This window comes from Lichenostomus cassidix, chromosome 4 (genome assembly GCF_008360975.1).
Source record: "Lichenostomus cassidix isolate B80296 chromosome 4, HeHo_3.0, whole genome shotgun sequence".
In the NCBI taxonomy this organism is placed as follows: Eukaryota; Metazoa; Chordata; class Aves; order Passeriformes; family Meliphagidae; genus Lichenostomus; species Lichenostomus cassidix.
This window is the reverse complement of record NC_139484.1, coordinates 42,193,853-42,216,356: the sequence shown is the minus strand read 5'-3', so window position 1 is coordinate 42,216,356 and position 22,504 is coordinate 42,193,853. Positions and strand designations below refer to the sequence as shown.

General features: G+C 38.4%; 2 protein-coding genes across 4 annotated transcripts in view; one reads left to right on the top strand and one right to left on the bottom strand.

The window, feature by feature from the left end:
- The first annotated feature begins 38 nt into the window (after positions 1-38).
- Positions 39-14,322, top strand: VPS37A (VPS37A subunit of ESCRT-I). Its single transcript, XM_085058867.1, has 12 exons — positions 39-262; positions 3,768-3,842; positions 4,842-4,956; positions 5,817-5,917; positions 6,680-6,896; positions 7,884-7,954; positions 10,071-10,198; positions 10,287-10,345; positions 10,442-10,510; positions 12,442-12,585; positions 13,323-13,403; positions 13,598-14,322. Exons 1-11 carry the CDS (start codon positions 138-140, stop codon positions 13,401-13,403), a joined length of 1,185 nt encoding a protein of 394 aa, XP_084914993.1. The 5' UTR covers positions 39-137; the 3' UTR covers positions 13,598-14,322.
- Positions 10,259-22,504, bottom strand: part of MTMR7 (myotubularin related protein 7) — a 50,242-nt gene continuing 37,996 nt past the window's right edge. For 2 of the 3 annotated variants that reach the window (XM_085058866.1, XM_085058864.1), the window contains one exon: positions 14,092-22,383. In XM_085058866.1, the coding sequence (XP_084914992.1) occupies positions 22,024-22,383 (360 nt within the window). In that variant the 3' untranslated portion in view covers positions 14,092-22,023. Of the gene's footprint in view, positions 11,835-14,091; positions 22,384-22,504 lie in introns of those variants that run through there. The other variant, XR_014851740.1, reaches the window with a different exon arrangement.

Sequence of the window (22,504 nt, the reverse complement as noted above, 5' to 3'; positions counted from 1 at the left end):
TGACGCGCTCCTCCGGCGGCGGCTCCGGGGCGGGGCGGGGCGGTGTCGCCGTCGCGCGCAGGCGCGCGCGGGCGCTCGGTTAGGTGCGCGCGGTGCCGCGGGTGCCCTCGCGCCCCTCCGGTGGCGCCGCGCGCGCGATGAACTGGCTCTTCCCGCTCGCCAAGGGCGGCGGCGCCCCCGCCTCCGCCGCGCCGCCCGCGCGCACCGGCCTCCAGCAGCAGCGGCAGCGCCAGGTCGAGTCCCTGCGCGCCGCGCACGCCTCGTGAGTGGCCGCGGCGGGCGCGGGGGCGGGGGCGGGAGGGCCGCGCTGTGTCGCCCGTCCCGGGGCCGCACCGGAGCCGCGCCGTGGCGGGAGGGTGTCGTGTGTCCCCACGCGCACACGCGGGGACACGGCAGCGCTCCGTCCCCTCCCGGTGAGGCCTGGCTGGCTCCCCGCGGCCGTGTGGGTAAACAGGGCACCCGAGCCGGCGGCGCTGGAGCCCGGGCCGGCCCAACCCCGGCGCTGCCCGGGTGGCGAAGCGTCCCGCCGGGTGGGAGTGCGGTACCGCGGGGTCCGCGCCGGAGGACAGCGGGATGTGGGGCGGCGGAGGGCAGCGAGGAAGAATTTGGGAACTGAAAGTCAAATTGGCAGTCGGGGGAGGCGTCCCTGCTGGCTGTGGTGTGGCCTGGCTGGGACGCAGGTCGCCGTGCCTGGTTTCTCCGGCCGTTGACCTGAAAGCCTGCTAATGGGTTGTAATGTCTGCAAGTACGTGCTGGGATAAAACGTCTTTGGAAGCTGCTTGTAGTAGTGTAGCTCATTATGAGTTGAGACTAAAACATAGAGCACCAAGGAGTTGGGTGGCACAGTGGCCTGTCAGCAGTGGCACGGTGGCATAGCAGTCCCTCCAGCTTTACAAACTAATTTTTCTGGTGTTCAGTGCTACTTACTAAAAATTGGCTGATCCTAAAAAACTGGTTTTGTTAAGATGGTCAAAAGAGGCCAGTTGTTTTTATTTCTGTTCAACATCCCCACTTGTTAAAGCAAAGCTCTTTATGCTGAGGCAGTCTCTCTTGGCAGTATGCTGCTCTGTTTTGCCTAGTCTTGTGAAACTCTTCACATTTTAAAAGGAGATCCACAATTCATACATTTGAAGTTATATTTAAAGTGAAGTAAGCATTCTACAGACATACAGCTTCCTAAGATTTCTGTAGAACTGGAATGGTAGATGCCTCCAAAATAATCCAGAAAAAGAAAGGAGAATGTTTCCTGTCACATCAGGCTGCCACTAGGAGTGGAAGACATACTGCCTTTTCAAGTTTAAAAACTGTAGATAGCTCACTTTCCTAATAATTTGAATTATCACACAGGAAGCATAAATATGACAGTATTCTAAGTACTGTTGCTTGCAGAAACTTAGGTCTGTTCAGAGCCAATTCCTCAAATGTTTTTGAGACAATTCACTTTTCTGAGGAGCTCTCTTTGTGGGCATGCAGGAGCTTAGTTAACTTAAAAGTTTTTGTTGGGCTGGCCTTACCTGACCTTTTATTTATACCTCCTTTTTTTTTAATCTGGCAGGGAGATGAGCTCATCCTGAGTTAAGTCACCCCCTTTTGGTGATCAGTTTTTGTCAGTCAGCCTGCTGAACTGGTTTGCAACTGTTTGTGTAGGCACCAGCTCACGTACAGGCAGAGAGGGAATGGACCCTGCAGCCAGGAGTTGAGGTGAGGGGTAGGGACATGGTAACTGCCCACATCTTTAATTTATGAGAATCCTTGTTGCTGCTCACCAAAATGCTCAAAATTCTTGGTCTGGTGTAGTTAACTTAGTCAAGTTTGGTTTGTGTTGTCTTAAGTCATAAAAGCTCAGGTATGTGTGATCTTAATTTCAGTAAAGCAGCTAGCTTTCCTTTACACAGTCCTTCACAGGTTAGGAGCTTGAAGTAAAATCTTTGCATTTAAAAAAGAGTTTTCTTATATTTTCTGTTGTTCTAGACAAAGTTAAGAATGTATTAGTTTTCAAGTGTACACATTTCCACTTGGAGAAGGGGCAACTAAGATCATTAGTTCATGGTTTTCCCTAAGCAGGATTATAACCATTTGAACAGTTCAATGAGCTTCTGCCTTTCTTGTTCCTCACTCCCTATCCTCATCTTCCTCCTCAGTTTCCATAGGTTGTGCATGTGAGTGGAGCATAATTACATACTCTTCTCAAAAGGATTTTGCAGCAGACTATTAAAAAGTCTGACAGATGATTACAGGGCAGGAATGTGTGTGAGAGATTCCAGAGATAATCCTTCAGTTAAGAATGAAAAGGCACAGATATTAAGGTGTGGTGTAACACAGTAGAACCCTTGATTTGAATTCTCCTGTGCTGAAGATATTTGATATTTTCTTCAAACAGCCTGTGATTTCACAGGGAAAGAGCAGATACAGAGTTGTCTATGAGAGGAATAAGATCGGGTTGCAGAAAGCAAGGTTCATAGCCAAGTTAGAGAGTCTTACTCCCATTTGTTCCACAAGCTCTGAAAGCTGGAGTCTTAAATTCTGTGCCCCAATAATGCTTTGGAAGAACACAAAACACTCCCAGCACTACTCTTAATACACATTTGCAGGTAATGTGGTTTGGGTTTTTTGAGAAACGACTTGTATGGAGTGTGCCTGACAGTGGATGAAGGGGCATTTCTGAAGATGGATGAAAAGATGCTTTCTGGGAACACCCATCTGCCATTATTTGCCATTGGAGCTGTGTTTTCCTCCCCTGTATAAGGAAGCCTTAGGTGATGGCAAAGAATGCTACTAACCAGGTGCAAGCAGGAAAAATACAGGGAAGAGCAATCAGTCTGCTTTTACAGTTTGTTTTGATTCAGGCATTATAAGATGAAGCTAATTTTCTGCCCTTCTGTCTCTCTTACTCTCAGCTTAGATATACTCATATTGTCAAGAAATTCTGCTCCTGAGCTAAGTCTTCATCTCCACCTCCTCCACATTCTTTGGGATGCTCTCTTTCAAAACAGTCTTTCAAAACATAGATATTGCAGAATGCTTTGAGTGTTGAAATCAAACTTCTGTTAAGGCAGCTAATTTCAAGATTTTTCTCAGTAATTTACCTGTTGCAGGAAAGACAAATTTGAATTCAGCCATACCAGATTTTGTAAGGTACACCAGTGCTTTCAGGGGGCCTGGGTCTTGAGTGTCATTGGAGCTTTACATTCTTGCAAGTGGGTCTCCTCCAGATAATTCTTGAAAGTACTTCTGGCAAGTGCATTGAGCTTGGTGCACATAGTAAAAAAACTACTGTTAAATACTAGGCTAATCTATTAAGGAAGAATGCCTAGTCTAATAAATGTTCTACATATTGATCTGAGAGCAGTGTAGCAAAGCAATACTTCGTTGTGAACCTGGTATAATGCCTTAGCAAAGTAAATGTTTAATCAGGTAAAATTCTGTATATTAAAAAACACTGATGTGTTGTCTTAAATTAAGCCAGTAAGAGGAGGAAGATAAGTTGAGATTGTTGTCGGAAGAGTGAGTAGTGTGATTTCTCCTACTATAGTTCCTTTGCTTGTGACCATGTATGAGGTTTAAAAGTTGAATCTACTGTTATTTCGCTTTAATCTTAAGTATAGAATGCTGAAGACTAATAACTTATTCCAGCATTTTCAATTTTGTTCTTGCATGGATTTTCAAAACTAAACTGAATAAAAATAGCTGAGGTCATGCTTGTTTCTTTATACTTTTAGCTGTTATATCAACCATGAAATGTATGCTAACAATTTCTCCTTTGACAGTATTGCAGAAATCCAGAAAGATGTAGAATATCGACTGCCATTCACTGTAAACAACTTGACAATTAATATTAACATGTAAGTAGACTGAGCTGAGTCTGTGCACATCTTGAAAATTAAAATTGTTCTCAAAAAAAAAAAAAAAAGGTAGTAATAGACTATAAGTGGCTCCCAGCTCATAATTAATTTCAGGAACTATAACTTGGATCTGTATTAGTGGTTATAGTGACCTGAGTGAAACTGGTTCTGTACAAGGTGCAGATGTTCAGCTGAGAGCAAAATCATATTTTGCTGTGCTCAGTTCCTAAGATATCAGTGTGATAACTAAGATATCATTGAAGGTAACTAGGGGAAAACACTTGAGGATTTCTGATAACTTTGATTCCCTACCATTGAAAATAAACTTGATTGGTAATTTACTAGTCTGTTGTAACTCCAAACGCTTACCCCAGTGAAGCTTCTGGATCCTAACTTAAGTGATTTATTGTAATATTTCCTGTGAATTTGCTTGGGGGGGGATGCTTTTGCTCTATCAAATATTGGTAGTTTTTTGTTCACAAGTTTTTTATTACTTTGGCCTGCTGAGTTGGCCTGATATTTTTACAGGTTACACTGCATTGTATTTGTAGTAATAACATTTGTATTCAAAAATGCTCTTGTTATGTCACAGCTTCTTTGTTGTCCATCAGTTGGTCAGAGCATGGTGCTAATAATGCCAAAGTCGTGGGTTTGGTGCCCATATGGACCATTCACTTACGAGCTGGACTCAGTGAGCCTTGCAGGTCCCTTCCAACTCAGAATAATTTGTGATAATTGCACCTTTGGTATACTACAATTTTGCCCAGTAAATGTTCCCTTTAGTTTTGTGGAAGTCTGATATTCCACGCTGTTGGACTTCTAATTTTATAACTGAATAATCCTTTTGTGTGCTTCATTCATTGTTTACTTCTCCATAGCCATTCTCATAGAAAAGTGAGTTTATGTAGTTAGTAGTACTTTTTCTTTGCATAAGAATCCTTCTTATTCAAACTTTATCATGGTATGTCGCTGTAGTAATGATTATTCTTGTATTTGCAGTTTGCTTCCACCTCAATTTCCTCAGGAAAAACCAGTCATCAGTGTTTTCCCACCTGTGAGACATCATTTAATGGACAAGCAGGGAATATATGTGACCGGTCCATTAATAAGTAATGTATGTATAATTTGTAGCTTTCCACAGATCTACTGTTAATAAGAGTTTTAATACGTGTCACACTAGATTATTGTTAATACTCCTGGTGAAAAAGATTAGTATAGATCCTAATCTCTTTCAAAGTGTATTTTGGGGGCCTAAAAACAAAAATTCAGAACTGTTCAGTATGCTTCTAGTTATTCTTTTACTGTTACCAGTAATGACTTGAGTGTTGCTTATATCTAAAACTATTCTAAGTTATGAAGGCTTAGAAAGTTGCTATCACATGTTTTTAGTTATTATTAATTGTGCAGTTCTTCCAACTACATTCCAGTGTATTCCAAATAAAGGAGAGGGACGCTTTAAGACGGTTTTGTAACGTAGTTCTTTCCAGCCTAATCCTATTAGAATGGCGTCAAGGTTTTAGCTTGAATATTCAGGATTTGAATATGCTTTTCTTTTTGTCAACAAGACTGTGCTAGTTTTTTGTAATGGAGGGAGATTCTGACTCTTCCAGATTGCAGTTAATGCCTTTGTCCTCAAATATTTTTATTTTTCCTCCCCCTCTCTTCTGTTGGTTTCACAAATGTAACTTGGTAACTAAAGTGGGGGTTTTTTGGTTGCACAGCAGAAATGTGGTACATCATTGACTCTCCATTGATAATGGAATATACAAAAGACTTTCAGTTTCTGTTCAATTCTGAGTGTTTTTATCACTTTATTTGGAGCTTATGTATGCACAGTTTGCATTAGCTGGTATGTCTGAAATAGCATTCAACATTGTCATGTGCATATAATAAAGAATCAAGTTCAGCATATTTCAGAACTGTTGAATTCCAGGCATAATTTTTCTTCTTTGTTGAATTTTGTGTTTTTACCAGTTTTCAATGCATTCAGATCTTGGAAAAATTGTTCAAAGTTTACTGGATGAGTTTTGGAAGAATCCTCCAGTTCTGGCTCCTAGTTCAACATCATTTCCATAGTAAGTTGTCTATAAACATAACAAATTGAACTATGTGTATTAATTTTTAAAAAGGATACTAAACCAATTATAAGGAGGGCAGGGACAGGAGTAATGTAACAAATATATTGGAAGAATTAGATTCCCTGTCCTTGCACAATTTCATGTGCATGCTTGATGACCTGATTGTTTTGACTAGATTTCATTGGAGTTACTGGATCAACATGCCTTATGTAACTTTATATCTGTTTCCTTGAAAGAGAAATTTTTACATTATCAGATGAAATATGATAATGTTCATGATCTGAGCAGTTGTGGTTTCTCATATTTTGTTCATAATCTCCCAGGCTTAGGGCAGTTTCTGTTGCACCATGTGTAGCAGAAATGGTGTGATTTAAAGAATTGTATTAAATACACAAAAGTGGACAGAGACATTTGAACTGTATCAGTACAACTGTGATTCTCACAGCTGACAGTGATACTAAGTTTAGACATGGCTGCAGTTGTGAATTTAAAAAAAAAACATTCATGTTATTTAGAAGTAATTATGTCTGTGTTGCCCAAGCTGTTAAATGCTGTACCATAAATAAGAACTAATGTATGACACAGAGGCTTTTCTCACAACTTTGGGATGGAAGTAACTGAGAATAGAAAATAAAAATTTATGGTCATTTGAAAATTCATTCTTATGTCTTATATGTGGTCTGATAATTATAATTCAAATGATAAGAAATGTGCTGTAAGCAGTTGGTTGCTCATGTTTGTGGTTTTGTTTGTTTTTAGCCTTTTCAACAAACCAGCTGGAATGCCTCCTTTTGCTCCTCAGGGGTTTCCATTTCTCCCTCCATATCCACCTCAAGAAACAAACAGAACAATGGCAGCCATGCCCGTTTCTGAATCAGTTTCTTCAAGCTACACTACAGACAAGCCTGCTGCTCCCTCTTACGGCTTGATTGCTGATCTGCCACTGCCTGTTCCGACAGCAGAAGCGGTGCTTCAGGTCTGTGTGCTGAGTTTTGCTGCTTAAGCTGTCAGACACTGGGTATAAGTTCCCTCAAGGGCACATGGGGCATTGCTGTAAAACTCAAGGAATCACTTTGAGTGACTGTACTTCTATGTTTTGCTGGTGCTGGGAAAACAAAACGCATTCTGGCTTTGATGAAAAGTTTTTAGAACTTGGAAGTCAGAGCAACAAGTTTGTCTGAGTTTCAGTGAAAATATCTTTGATTATGGGGGTTTTTGTTTTGGAGCTGCACTCCTCCATAGTGCAGCTATAGCTGTTTCTCCAACCATAGAAAATGGCTTTTTCTTTCTTTCCTGCTCAGAACCTATTTATTAGGTGAGGGCAGTTCGTAATCTCAAGTCTTTATATATAGAATTTTATCTTGTATGTTTATACTCAAGCTCCCTATTGCTGATGAACTGTGGAAGGAATTTTATTTTTAATAAAACTTTATATCTAAATTTTTAATCAAATCATGTCTATAGGAACAAAAGTTTTCTTAGGCTTGGAAGACATTTTCCTGGCTTTGTAGAATATAAATTTTCTACATTCTATGGAGACAATTGTTTTTTCCTTGTCTAAAATATTTCTTTTCAGAGGGATTACAGCTTTAAAAACCACATGAAAGAGATCAAAATGTCAATCTCCTTCTCTGTTCTCACTTCCCTGAGTTTTACTATTCCTATGTATTTCCTCAGTCATGCAACTGTTTTCAAAAGAAGGACATGGCAAAACAGAATTATTTTCCTCCAAAACTGACTTATCTTCTATGACATTCCACCCCAAACATCTCCAAGCATTTTGTTGCATTGGTTGAGTTGTCTTCTGTACAGAGACTAGTGCTACTGCTTCTTACTGCTTTTCTTGCTTTTCTTGTTGCTGGCAAATATTCATCTTCAGTTTTGGATTAATCAGGTTAAATATTAATCAGGTTAAAAAATTACTCTTCAAAAACCTACTAAGCATTTCTAAACTTTCATTCAGGTTGGCCAGAATGGATTTACATACAAGATGCCTGATGTTCCTGATACCTTTCCCGAGCTTTCAGAACTAAGGTAAATTTTCAGAAGGTAGCTGAACTTTCCATAATTATTAAAAGGCAATTACTGCTGGTCTGTATCTGATTTTTGCCAGAAGTCTGTACATATCACTGAAAGGCTTTTGTAAATTATAAATAGGGGAGCTACCACATACCAAAATATTGGAGTCAGAAAACAACCTTTTATTCAAGTGTGCTGCTTCTTTAGGGTTTTGTCACCAGGAACAGTATTTGATTCAACACCAGGAAAAAGAGTATTTTTACTTTTTCTAGCTATCAGTGTTTTGCTGTTTTCTGAGGCCTTGCCAGGGACTTAATTTCTAGTAATTCAATAAGCATAACTGTTGAAGGAGGAAATGGGACAGCTTGAAACTTGTTCAAAAATTACATTCTCTTGCACTACAGTCCTTTGGAGTTTAAGGTAAAAGGTGAATTTTTTTTGTGAGCAGCTCAGCATGTTCAGGGGGGCTGGGTTAGACAAATCCAGGTGGTAAACATGCTAGCTGTCCCAGCGCAAATCACTTCTACATCTAAATACTTCATACATATACTTCATAAATATTTTCATCACTTTGTCAAACAAACTGTGTTAGTTACTATTCCCAGCAGCTTGCTCAGATCTAACAAGACCTAGATCAGTTGTGTGGGATAGAATAGGTTACAAATTTGCTATTAACTCATTCAGATCTCACATCTTTCTGGTGATGTCAGAGTTAAGCAACTGAAAACTCTGTCATTTTAAAAAGGAAAGGCCTTTAGCAAGAAGAACTTCTGGGGTGGTTTTTTCTTTTTCTTTGACACCTTCCAAAGAGCCTGTTTAGTTTTGCTGACTAGCTGTAAGTTATAGCAGCATCCTTATTACATAACAGCAAGTAAGATTTTTGCAGGGAAGTGTAATTTGTTTGTTAAAACATTGTAATCAAGCCTGGTACTTTCAAGAAGACTGCATTAACATTCCATAGTTCTTCTGTTGGTAGTTGAGTTGAATGACAGTGGTATTGCAGATATTCTGAAAAGTTCTGTTCTGTATAGGTGAAAAGGTTTTGGTAGCTGGGGGGCTTTTTAAATGGCCTGTGTGAAAAAGGGTCAAGAGCTGCCCCTGTGCCAGGCACAGCTGGTTTGGCAGCAGTCTCCCTTCAGGACAGCTGAGTCCATTAGTGACACAGGTACTGCCTCTGAAAACATTTTAGAAAGAGCAGCGGCAGTGAGGATTGAGGAGAGGAAAAGTGCAATAAACTTGTAAACACCAAGGTCAGAGAAGAAGGGGGAGAAGGAGGTGCTCCCAAGTACCAGAGCAGTTATTTTCTGCAGTCCATGGAAGTTTTGGAAAAGACCGCTGTAGAACAGGTATTTTAAAAATGTACCCTGTAGCTATGAGAGGACTATGCTGGAGCAGTTATCCACACTGCAGTCCATGACGGACACCATACTGGAGCAGGCAGATATGCCTTGAAGGAAACTGCAGCCATGGGTTACCCAGACTGGAGTAATCTCTCCTGCCGGGAAGTGGTTGAAATCTGTGGAGCAGGGGTAAAGTGTGAGAAGGAAGGAGCAGCAGAGATGAGCTGTTGGGGACTGACTGCTACACTTGCAATTCCCCCTTACCCCAAGGAGCAGGAGGCAGGGGGAGATAGTGTTGGGAATGAAGGAATGAAGTTGAGCCTGAGGAAAAAGGGAGTGAAGGGGCTTAGTTTTTGCCTTTCTTGCTCACCATCCAACTCTTACTGTAATTGACAAAAATTCAGTTAAATTTTTCTGAGTATTTTTTGTGTGTGATTGTAATTGGTAAGTGACCTCACTGTCTTTATCTCAGCCCCTTAGCTTTTCCTCCATAGCCTGTTGAGGAGGGGGGCTGAGAGAGCAGCTGGGTGGGCATCTGGTAGCTGAACATGGTCAACCCACTTTAGTAGCATTGTGGGAGGTAAGGCTTGAAATGGGAGATACTTTTTAACATGCTGCTTTTTAAATTCACTGCTGTGTATAGTAGTGCCCACAATCCAGGGAGAAAGGGGAAAAATAAGCCGTGGTCAAGCAGTTGTGCCCCAAAAAATGCCTCAAACTTTGGTACAATGTTATTACTTTGTGGTATTTGCTGTTAGATTTAAATCTACTTTCTTTCTGTTTGAATACAGTGTATCGCAGCTGACCAGTATGAATGAGCAAGAGGAGGTGTTACTGGAACAGTTTGTGACTCTTCCACAGCTGAAGCAAGTCATTACTGATAGAGATGAGTTAGTGAAAAGCATCGAAGAGCTGGCAAGTAAGCTGTCAGAATGTTAACATGTGTGGCTGTGTTCAGTGAACTAAATCCTTTAAAAAATAGTAGTAATGGTGATTTTATTTTCCAGAAAAAAACTTGTTGCTGGAGCCTAGTCTCGAGGCAAAAAGACAGACGGTGTTGGATAAAGTAAGTGAACAATAAAATCATCTTCAGAAGTATTAGTGGTTTTGAGATATCTGGGGATTTGCAAGGTGAAAATGTTCTTTTTCTTCTTCCTTCCAGTATGAGCAGCTCACGCAAATGAAAGCAGCCTTTGAAAAAAAGATGCAAAGACAGCATGAACTTAGTGAGGTATAATTCCTATATGTCATCCTTTAAGAATACTTCAATAAATCTGAAGTTTTGATTTGTATCTTTAACTATTAAGAATATTCTTTTGTTTAAACTTTAATTTGATATGAAGTAGATTTAGTATTTTGTCAAGTATGAAAAATATGGGATGATGTGCCAAAAGGTTAAAAGCAAAACAATGGCTTTTTTTATTGGGTTTTCATTTTTTACTGCTACAGTAGAAGCAAAGTTGGAAGAGTGATGTACATCTAGAGCTGTTTAGTACAATTTTGGTCCAAACCAGTTTTAAGAATATAATAATTTTTAAAGAAGGCTGGTTCAATTAATGGTACTCATTTAACATAATGAGCTTGTAAAACTGTACCAGATGAATGCACTCAAAACAATAACTTCAGGAACTTAAATTCTGCTGGGTATGCTTACTTCAGGCAATATGTAGTATGTGCTGCCAATTCTTGCACATTCTACAGCACAAATAGGGTAAAGTCATTACTTCAGAAAGTAATTTGGAGGAGAATAATTTCTTGGTATGTTTACCAGGGTATTCATTAGAAGATGTAACTTCTCATACACCACTTTCTGCCCTGAAATGTTCATGTTTTGAAAGACTGAGGATGCAATAGTCTATCAAATTAGCGTGCATAGTACCTGAATTTCAGAATGCCCCCAAAATAACAAAATACAAAATAACAACAAAAAAGTTGCGTGACAGAAACCAAATGGTTTCATAGGTAATCTAAATGTATTAGAGGTTTCCTCACTTGAAATTCAGAATAGTGTGACTCCTAATGCCTCCTTTGACTTTAAAGTGGGGAGAGGTAGTTGACATTGTGAAACCTATTTCTGCAAGAAACCACTTAAGAACAGGACATCGTATCCCACTGCTGTATGCCTTTTTTTTTTCTAAGTTAGATTTGCTGTTTCAGTTTAATGATGGCTAGGAGGCTGAGAGTTGGGGAGGAGCAGCTGATTTTTTCTGCTTTTTTCCCATATATGCTATATCTTCCTGTATTGATGTTTGCTGTGCACTACATGGTATCTCCTGCTCTCTTCCTTTCAAATTTCTAGACAAGTGTTTTTACTTGTACTGTGAGTAAATTTTAGTACTTTAGTAATCTTTTATGAAAGCAAACTCTTCATATTTTGTACAAGATTAATTTAACAGGAAATTTGTGATTACATTAAGGTTTTACAGAACATAAGTAAAATATTTTTCATAGGGTAGATGAAGGTTAGACCAAGCATCTACAATCTATAAATACCTTAATTTTGCAGTTCTGGCTCTGTACAGACTTCTGCTGGATGTGAATCATGTCCTGATTAACTGCCCAAACATATTAGAGAAACAATAATGAAATTGCATGCAATAAACAGAAATAAGGTTTGAGATTTTATAAGAACAGAAGAATGAGTATACTGGTTTAGATTCGCAGCTGATTTACTTCTTGAGTGGGTGCATTTTTGCTTTCCTGTTGTTTTCTCCACAATCATTTCAAGGGTATTTAAGAGCTGAACAGTAAGTGCTTTTTTACTTTTTTATACTTCTCAGGTTCACAACTGATTTGCAAAAGTAGACCCTATTTATTGAAGACACTTGAAATGCTATTTCTACTCAGAAATCATGCACTTGAGAACTTGTCAGATTTCTAAGCTGGATGCTTTCTGCAGTGTAAAAGTTGAAAAACTTTATTCATTTGTGATAATGATTGTGTAACAAGACCTAAACTAGCAACACTTTTGTCACATTGAATCCTTTCTAGTTTAACAAGCTATGCTGTTTCTTCGAGATGGAGCTTCATCTGGTTGCTTAGGCTTTTATGTAATAGTAGTGCTCTATCCACATATTCCATATTTATACAGTCATTTATCTTCTTAGAAGTGTAAATTTTAATGGAGAGGTTAATATTACATTGGACTTTTTGTTTTATTAGAGTTGCAGTCCAAGTGCTCTGCAGGCCAGACTCAAAGTAGCTGCTCATGAAGCTGAAGAGGAGTCTGACACTATTGCAGAAGACTTCTTGGAAGGCAAAACAGAGATAGATGACTTTCTTAGTAGTTTCATGGAAAAGAGAACGGTATGTAATATACAAATAATTCTAATCCAAGAAATGTACAACTCATAGTGTATAAATTTAGGATTTTTTTTTAAGAGTCTGAGCAGTCCTGTGATACAGAACAGTCCTTTAGTGAGCTTTGACAGAAGAATAAAATATCCTTAAATGGCTTCAGTCTATTTAGACTATAATCTGCATTCCAAAGGCCCATACTTCTAAGGCAGGAGTGCAAAGGTCTCCTGCTTTAGACCCTATTCATGTGTTGTTGCAGATATTTTTCAGCCAATTTCTTCTATATCTTGTATAGATACAGGGGAAGATGGCCACATGGTAAATTTCAAATTTGGAAGGTTGACATAAACTGAAATGTTGCATTAAACAACCTTAATGTTTAATTTATTAAACTTCTTAAACAAATTCTGCTGATGTCTATCATCAAATAAGAAACTGAGGTTCAAAAACCACTATTCTTGCTCATGCTGTGACAGAAGTAACTTGCCAAGTAGTATACCTTTCTTTAAAGATGCCAAATAAATGCATTTTATGACATTGGAAATAATCCTCTTGTAAGCAATTTTGGATGGAATAATGTTACCAATATAGACCATTGTTCAGCCCAGGGCTTGAAAGGCAGGTAGGTCAGGCCGGTTTTTTTAATTTAAATAGCCTGTAAAGTAGTTAAATCATTAAGGAGAAACTGCAGTGTGCACTACAAAAAATTGCATTTCAAATTTAGTCCTGTATGTCTTGTTTCATAGCTCTGCCACTGCAGACGAGCCAAAGAGGAAAAACTTCAACAGGCAATAGCAATGCACAGCCAATTTCATGCTCCGCTATAGGTAAACTTTATTTTTTAAACAATTTACCTTATTGTTACACATTTGGTAACTGCAAATGGATTTGTTACAGTGCTTAGTGTTCTAATAACAATTTCTGTGTAAATCAAATATGTTCTGCATCTGTTGCTAGTTGTATTTAAAACATAACTTCTGGAGGAATTAAAATATCTAATTATGGAAATTTGTCTTTACAGACTTCCTGCAAACTCCACCTGCCAAGAGAACGAATGAAAAACCCAATAAAGCACACTTTTTAATAACTATTATTTGCAAATAAGCATTTCATCCGATCTGGTTGTATTTATAGAAGAGATTGTATACAGAGTTGGGATGGTTTTTGTACAAATTAGAATGTCTCTTTATATTCTCATTGTATTCAAGAATCCTTCTATTGCAATCTTTGCATTAATTTCTTGTATTTATTGTTGATAGTTATAATATTTAAGTTCCCTGCTGCTATACTCCATTATTCAGAGATTAAATATCTAAACATGTAATTTTGACTAGCTTTTTACATTTTTATAAAAACATAATTCATATCTTTTGTATTTTGAACTTTAACCATAGATTTGGCTTAATCTGTGGAAGACTTTGTGTTGATAGGACTTTGGAAACTAAAAAAGTTCTTAATGGAGATTGTCAGCGGATTCACAAGCTATCTTTTCTTGAAGCCAAAATATTAAAGAAGTTTGTTTTTACTTCTAAGTAATAATAGAAAACTAAGTATAGCTTGTATTGTCTTTTGGATAAGTAGATTGGGGATTAAGCAAAGGATGTGTTGGAACAAATTATATTGGAATCAAAATAGAATAAATGATCTCTGCGTAGATTTGGTATGTTGCTTAGGAGCACTGATGCACTGATTTCAAGAGTGGGTTGGTACCTACCACTGTAATTAAACACAATTTTCATCTAACAATCTCATTTTCCTTTTTTTTTCCTTGTACATAAAGTAATAATAATCACCTCATCTTCCTGTTTCTATTTTATGCAATATAAATATGTTCATCATGTAAGAAACTCAAAAGCACTTTACAGAAACTAGTTCTGAAGTTCTTTGGAAAATAGCAGTTACTTTTTTCTAATTTTAAGAAACAAAGAAACATTTGTTTGGAGTTGCATGGTATCATATGGTAAGGCAACTGATCGAATTTGGAAGGGAAACTTAATTAAGCACTTTAAGAATGAATCTTGCCTCTGGTAAGCTGACTGTTTTAGGATGGGGGTGTATCTGGGCAGAGTGGATAGGACCAAATGCAATATTCTGTAGGAGAAAAATACGGCCCCTAAATACACGCATTTATTTTCTTTATTGCTATTGCAAGAAGACACATTCTTTTTCTTAACCTTCTCAATGCATTGGGTTTTCTTGGAGATAGTCAGGGAGGAAGGAAGAGGAGTAGAAGGAATTCCAGAGGAGAAGAAGGAATTGCACCGTTTTGAGAGTTAAATAGGATAAAGTGCTGGTTAAGTAATGTATCAGAAATCCTGCTTCTTTCTTGTCAGGAAGCAGTCTGGTGATAAACCTCTTAGCCAAGACTCTACCTCTGTGTTACCTCGATAGGATCACTGAATGTGGCAGGTTCAAGTCTCAAACTACAGCACAAACACAATCCAAGCATGTACTTTTCCGTATCACTGATCTTTAGTCCGAAACTTTATATTCTTCCAGCAAAATGTAATGTGGTATTTCTTCTGAATGGAGAAAGTGAGTAAGGAAAATCACATAAGTGCAAGAAGTCTGTTCCACAGGCTCGTGTGTCTTCATTCTCAGCCCTGCTGTTCTTTACAGTTGTGTGGTTGTCCTAAGCTGTTGATTTTTGGGGTGAGTAAACTATTCACTGGCATTTTATAGGATTGTTGTTTTTTTTAAAGCTGATCCAGGTTCTGAGATTAGATGTACCAAGAAAATAGATCTGTGGTCCAAATCAAAGATACTTAGATGTCTGAAAAAAAACACTTTATAAGTGGAATGGTTAAGCAATAATTTTAGAGGATCTTATTCCAAAAAATGTGCTGCTTCTATATTGACATAGCACTTCTGCTTATGTGCTAATTAAAGCCTTAGATCATGTAGGCATCCAAGTGGTTCTGGACTTGTGTCTCTGAGTAGTGTGATTTGTTCAACTCTGGAGAAGAGTTAGATGTAAATCATCACTGTTACCTTCTTGGCAAACTCCCATCTATTTTTGTGCTGGGTTGTGCAAGTTGTTTCTGATTTCTGAGGTTCTAGTTAACACTCAAGACAACACACAATTCTGTACAGAGCTGTTTTTTGCTGTTGTTTCTTCCTTGTAAACAGAGGAAGGAGTGGATGACCAGACATCTGGTGCTCTTGCTGTATTGGGCTTGTATCTTCTTTATACATGTTATAAGAGCATGGAAGGACAGGCATCTGTTCTCATCTGCCTCCTCATGTTGAATGTTCTGTCAGGTATTATGGTGCTGTACTGTCACTGAACTCTTTAACCAGGTCACCTTCAGGGGATTTGCTAGAACAAGTTCTGAACACTTCAGCTTTTCCTCTTATGTTACTTTTGTGAGCAAATTTACAAATTGGGAACTCCTCCATGGAGTCTTTCTGATGGTAGTGGAGTAGAATCTACAAGAAAATGTCACTGTTCAATGCAAGTTCAGTGTTTGTTGTTCAGGGATTTGAAAGTTAAGTTCTGTTTTCTCCCTTTCTGTTCTCTGATACCATTGTTCCTATTATTTGGATTTTTTCCTTTATTTTTAGCCCCTTCTGCAGTCAAACTCGTCCTCTAGAAAAGAAGCACAGAAGTCTCTGCATTAAATGATGATTTATATTGGATTAGCTGCAGGAATCCTGTCACATCCAGGAATGGTCAGCCTGTTTCTGTTCTCTAAGGGCTAACCTGCTGCTGGTTTGGGTGGGGTTTTGAGAGGAGTTTGTTGGTTTGGGTTTTTTTTTCTTTTACTCCTACACTAGTTGTGCCTTCCCTGGTCTACTTTCACCAGAAGACTAGGTAGAACACTGATAACACTGTCAGTTGCTTCTAGCATGCTGGTAGCTCACTGTCAAACACATTCTTTACCTTATTTTGCCAAAATACGGAGTGTAGGTGTAAATCCAGTTTTAAGCAATTTCCCATAAAGCGTAAGAAAATGGCAGCTGCTGTTAGATGCATCTTCTAAAGGTTTCTAAAATATGTCAAGTGAACCTTTAAGCAATCTGGAATAACAGGCTGTACAATGACTTGTTTCTTGGGAGCCTTGCACAATGTCATGCTCAGGTGTTCTACCAGTGGGAAAGTCAACTCAATGAACAAGAAATACCAGAGTAAGGAGATGGCTCTTCTCTGATATTGCAGTAGTTTGCGGGGGAGCATATATTCTGTATTGTAACTGCTGATTGAGTCAGGTTTGCCTAATTTTAATACCTGATCTTACTGCTAAACCACAGAACAGGTCAGGTTGGAAGGGTCCATACTGGGTCATTTGGTCTAACCTCCCTGCTCAAGCAGAGTCATCCTAGAGCACACAGCACAGGATTGTGTCCAGATGGTTCTGCATTATCTCCAGTGAGGGAGACTCCACAGCCTCTCTGGACAATCTGTTCCAGCTCATGATCACCAGCACAGTAAAGAAGTTCCTTCTCATATTCAGGTGGAACTTCCTGTGCATCAGTTTCTGCCCTCTGCCTCTTGTGCTATTTTTTGGCACCACCAAGAATAGCCTGGATCTATCCTCTTCACACCCTTCCTTCAGATACTTACAGACATTGATGGGGTCCCCTCTCAGTCTTCACCAGGCTAAATAGGCCCAGCTCCCTCAGCCTATTCTAAGTGAGATGTTCCACTCCCCTCATCTTTTCATCCACTGGACCCCCTCTAGGAGCTCCATGTCTTCCTTGTACTGAGGAACCCAGAACTATTCTTTCCTAGATGCAGGACCCTGCATTTGCCTTTGTTGAATTTCAGAAGGTTCCTCTCTGCCCATCCCTCCAGTCTGTCAAGGTCCTTCTGAAGGGATGCACAGCCTCATACGCCAAATACCCCAATATTTCAGCGTATTTGGCTGCTCCTCCCAGCTTTGTGTCATCAGGGAATTTGCTGAGGAGCCACTATGCCAGCCACCACTGCAAACGAGAGACCAACAAAGTCAGTTCTAAGCAGTATGTACTATAGTTCTGTTGTTTGCTCTTTACATCCTCTTGCAGCTTTGCCACTTAGAACCTGGACCAAATGTGGAAGTTAGAAATCTTACCATTTTATACATGTCCAAGTTCTAACTACTCCCTTCAAAAACGAAGATAAATCTATATGAAATAGAGATTTAAGAGACCTTTAGGTAAAACTCAGTTAAAATTCTGGCAATGAAGTCAGCTATCACAGCTTTAATTATTCTGAACAGTAAATACTGTAATGTGTTAAAAATAAAGGCTTCAGGATTTTAATATATCTTGTAATTGTCTAATGGATACAGTTGGGCATTGCAGGACTTTTTGAGTGGATATAAAATTGTGTTGGAAGTGGATGCAGTACAATACTCAAGGACTAACTTTCTGTCTTCGTGCAATGGTTTGAGCTTTTCTTCTTTAACCATTTCAACAGCAGTAATTCTTGGAGCTACCTTCACTGAAATGGGCTTTAAAAAGCTGTATTGCATGTCTGGCTTTTGTAAATGCCTTGTTTTGCTCAGATACCTGTAGTCATCACACTTCTATGCAGTAAGAAGCTATAAAGAAAGCCTATATATCAATAATAAGGAAATACCCTAACATAAAGAACTGCGTTCTTTAGTCTTCAGAAAGGGAATAAATTCATCTGAATAACCTTAGCAACAGCCTTAGTCCTTGCCTGAATCCAGTTGCGATTCTGGTGGACTTTTAAGGTTTCCTTAGCTTCGTAACAGAATTATTTCTATTAAAAGACTAGCATGTTTTGTTTTATTTTAAGATTTAACCTGATTTGATTTACTGGTTTCAGGTGCTTTACTGGCAATTTAAATAAGTAAATTTGAATGCTTATTTTATCTTCCTGTCACCACACTCTGGCAATGTTTCTAGCATCTCTGAATTCAGGGTTTTCAGTACACTTGGCTCTAGATCTTTGGCATATTTTTCATGTGTCTGCATACTGTCCTAAGCTGACCTACTTTAAACTCACCCAGCACATGTTCCTCCCTTCCCAAACGAATTGTCAGCGACTTAACTGTCCTTGGAGGATTTTTCAGTCACTGTTGTGTTTACCTATCTCTGCACTACAAAGTGTAAGGGCGACCAGCCAACCTAAAAGCTGCACTCAGCCTTCAGCCTGCACCTAGAAGCAGCTGCTGGCCTTGGCTGTTTGGTCTACTTGAGAACTCTTGCATACAGATCAGGGCAGTGTCCACATGAAAAGATCAAGTTATATGGTCAACAGTGATGACACTCTTATCTTCATTGCAAAGGCTATCCCCACTTTGCTGCTGGGGTTTAATTGTTACTGGTTTGTGTCATTAAACATCTTTAATGCTGTGAACCCGTGCCCTTGGCATCTCTCTGTCTTCAAAGAACATGATTCCCTGCCTTACTTGCTGATTGTACAAAGAGCTTTCCTTCCCTGCCTTCCTCCTTTTGCATTTTTTTTTCTCTTTTTTTTTTATGATATCATGTTGTTGTGCCCTCCAACTACTTAATTTTATTTCTCAGCTTTTTAGAATCGGTTACCAGTTTATCATATTTATCTCTTGTATAGAGTTACCAATAAAAGCAGCTGGCAAATAGTTTTCCTTCTGTGCTTCAGATGGTGATCTTCTGTAAAGAAGGCTTCAGCTGTTTGATTCCATTGCCTTCATGTCCCTTAGAGGCAAGTTTTCATACTGAAGAGCAGCCTGAACCTAGTGAGGCCTTTCCAGCAGTTTAGTTACATTCATCTGTGTCCTATTTCAAATTACAGTAGGCTTATTGCAGTGGGCCAAATTTGCAAAGATTTGCAGCAATGCTACAAGAAACCAATGTAGTTAATAGTGAAGTCTTTTCATCGTTTTTTTTTTTGCATGTCCTAAAGAAGTACAAGGCTACAACATGTTCCCATATAATTGACACAATTGACAAGTCTCGGTTTTCTTAGTTATCAGTTGTGGATTCCTCCACAACTGAAACTACTGGATTCAAGTATCTGAGTAGGGAAGACAGAAGAGTTCCTTGATCTCAGTGACAAAGTGACTCTTGAGTAAATGAAGAACTCTATCACTAAAATCAGGAAAGCAAACCTTTGTTTCATTCTCTGGTGTGAAATAACATTAAATAACACCTAAGTGCTTATTTGAAGGTGTTTCTCATTAGCCTGATAATGCCACAACTACATACAGTACAATGAATGCAGTAGGAGTTAATGCAAAATTCTAAAGACTGAAAGACACATCACAGAGGGCTGCTAAGTGAAGGCTTAATAAAGAAAATGTTAATATATTAATATTTTACTTGTAAAGCTAGTTACAAGGAGGTGCATAAGCAACACAAAGACAGTGCTATGAATTTGCATATTCTTGCTCTTCTGCATTTATTTCTAGACATGTCTAGTAGGACACAATATCTTCATATACAATTTCACATTTTAAAGATGTACAATAATGTTGCCCATTTTCAAACTGATTTTTAGACAGAATATTTGTGGGTTTTTTTTCACTGCTGAGTTTGCAGCATGTTTCTTTAGTTTGAGAAAACCCATTCAAAGTTTCCTTTAATACCGTAAAGTTTACAGGCTATGTTGAAAATATGAAACATTTTTAGAAGTGCAGTTAAAATCAGGGCTTTCATTTATTAAAAATTCATAAAGACTAAAAAACAGAAGGCTAGATTCTCAATAGAATATAATTTATAATTGTATTTATTTGAATTGAGCGATAGTGATTTATCAAATTGAGGATCTGGCCTTTCCAATATAACATTAAGATAAACCTTGTTGTTAAGAATTATTTGTTCAAAGCTCCCTTCAGAGGATAGTAATAATACTGAAGTTTACCTATTCACTTCTAATAAGATGTTCACAGAACAGGATCAAAAGCCATTCCAGAAAAGCAGACAGAATAATAAAATCTAATGATTCTAAACTGAGGTGTATATATATAATATAGTTCTGCCTGTAAGTCTGTATTTGAAGGAGTAGTGTGAAATGCAATCAAAGTAAACTTACATTACTACCAGTTTGCTCTACTAGAGTTCAGTTCTGCATTGTCTCCAAGCAGGTAAAAGCAGCCATATGAATTACATTTTTAACTGCTGGCTTTAACTAAAATTAAAAAAAAAAACCCAAGAAAACAACTTGAAAGAGTTGCAGCCTAATATGGCCACCTTTTTAGTGAGTTTCAAGACATTCCAAATTTTAAACATTTTTCAGTTGTTTCTTCTGAAACTGCTGATTATGAAAACTATTACTCCTATTCTTAAAAATATGACAATTCTTAAATGAGATTAAACTTTCTGGTGAATGGTCAATCAGTCTTTTTCTTAAATTAGTATTGCCATGCTCTGTTCAGTTGGCAAATACTAAAAGGGAAATTTTTATGTGAGGATAAAAAACACCCATTGGTTATGGTTAGTTTATTTTGCACAACAAAATTTGGAAGAAACCTTTATAACAGTTCCTTTATGGGCATAGCTTTCCTTTACTTACAAACTCAGATGTTTTCTGAAGTGATGTTTTCGTAAGTGATTTTTGTAAGTGATTTTATATTTCCTAATTCTCTCCACTGTATATGTACCTCACTCCCACTCAAATAAAACATTTTCAAATAGGAATCAAAATAGGCTAAAGAATTTGGAATTTTATCACCTTTAAAATTTTACCTTTATATCTTACGTAGATGGTTTGGAAAAAGGGTAAGATATAAACAAACTCGATAACAAAACATAAAGAGTCAAGAGTAAACTGCCTCATGTACCTTTTGTTACACAGGAGTGTTTTAGCACAAAGGCTGTGTGAGTTTTGTTATCTTCCTTGAAGTTTTGGTCACAGAAACTACTGAACTTTCAACACAGGTTGATAATCGAGTTCAAATGGATGCATTCAGATGCAGCAGCAGCAACTGCTTACTAAAGGATTTCTTTTCAGGATCAAAGCTTCATTTGTCCCCTGAGCCAGTGTGTCCATTTGTTAGTTTTACTTTGCAGTAAAGGATTTTAGTAGGAGATTATGCAAAATAATTGTTTAACCTCTTGTGAAGAAAATAAGTGAATATACATATGCCTGAAGGCAAATGAGCTCTACAAAAATAAGTTTTGACTGCTTCACCAGTAAGGCTAACACTAATGCATTTTCAACCTTATGTACTAGAGTACTTTGCAATTTCACATCTTAGGAAAAGAACTATTATCTTATCCAATAAATAATGATGGAAATGTACAAAGTAAGGAGTAATTATGTACAGCTTTAATAAAACAAACACCACATTGGCTTAATGAAATATAACAGTAGATATTACCTTTCTTTAGCGTTATGTCTCAAAATTAATAGCTTGTTCTGCTTAGATCTTTACTTACACAATTGCACAGCTCCCTTTCTTTGGATTATTTCTTTAGGCCACAGACCTCTTCCATTCTCATCTGATGAAAAGATGTAATTCCAGACTGTGTAAGACTCAACTTCATCTGGATCTTTGCTGCCATGATGGTATTTCAGCCTGCCAGAAATACAGCCTCATCAGAGTCCTTCCCACTGTCTTCACTAGGCAAGCAGCCACCCCCACTTGGGGACCTACAGCTTAAGTCCTCCACACCAGACTCCTGATCACTGTTGGCTGAGAGGTCAGGATCAGAGCTTTTCAGGTTGTCCTGTGTCAAAATCAGGGCGGAATCTTCTTCATCCCCTTGTGAAGGGCTCCGGGATGGGAATGATTTCAGATCATTGCTATACTCCTGGGGAGTGTTAGCTAAGCTGTTGTTGGAAGTATACAGTCCAAACTGTTTGCTTCGGTCTTGTTGCTTATTCTTGACTTTATTATCACCTGATTGTGATTTCTGAAGATTCGCCAATCTCTGAAATAAAGGAAACAGTATCTATCATGTGGACAAATTTAGGGCCCAGAAATCCTCTTACATGTCCTTGCCTTTTTTTTTTTTTTAAATAAACTTTTAGAGCCCAACCCATTTGCATTTA

Coding starts and splice junctions, on each gene's coding strand:
- VPS37A (XM_085058867.1), top strand. CDS start 138: ATGAACTGGCTCTTCCCGCTCGCCAAGGGCGGCGGCGCCCCCGCCTCC. Junction 4,957..5,816: donor CCGGTCCATTAATAAGTAAT/GTATGTATAATT, acceptor TGTTTTTACCAG/TTTTCAATGCATTCAGATCT. Junction 5,918..6,679: donor AGTTCAACATCATTTCCATA/GTAAGTTGTCTA, acceptor GTTTGTTTTTAG/CCTTTTCAACAAACCAGCTG.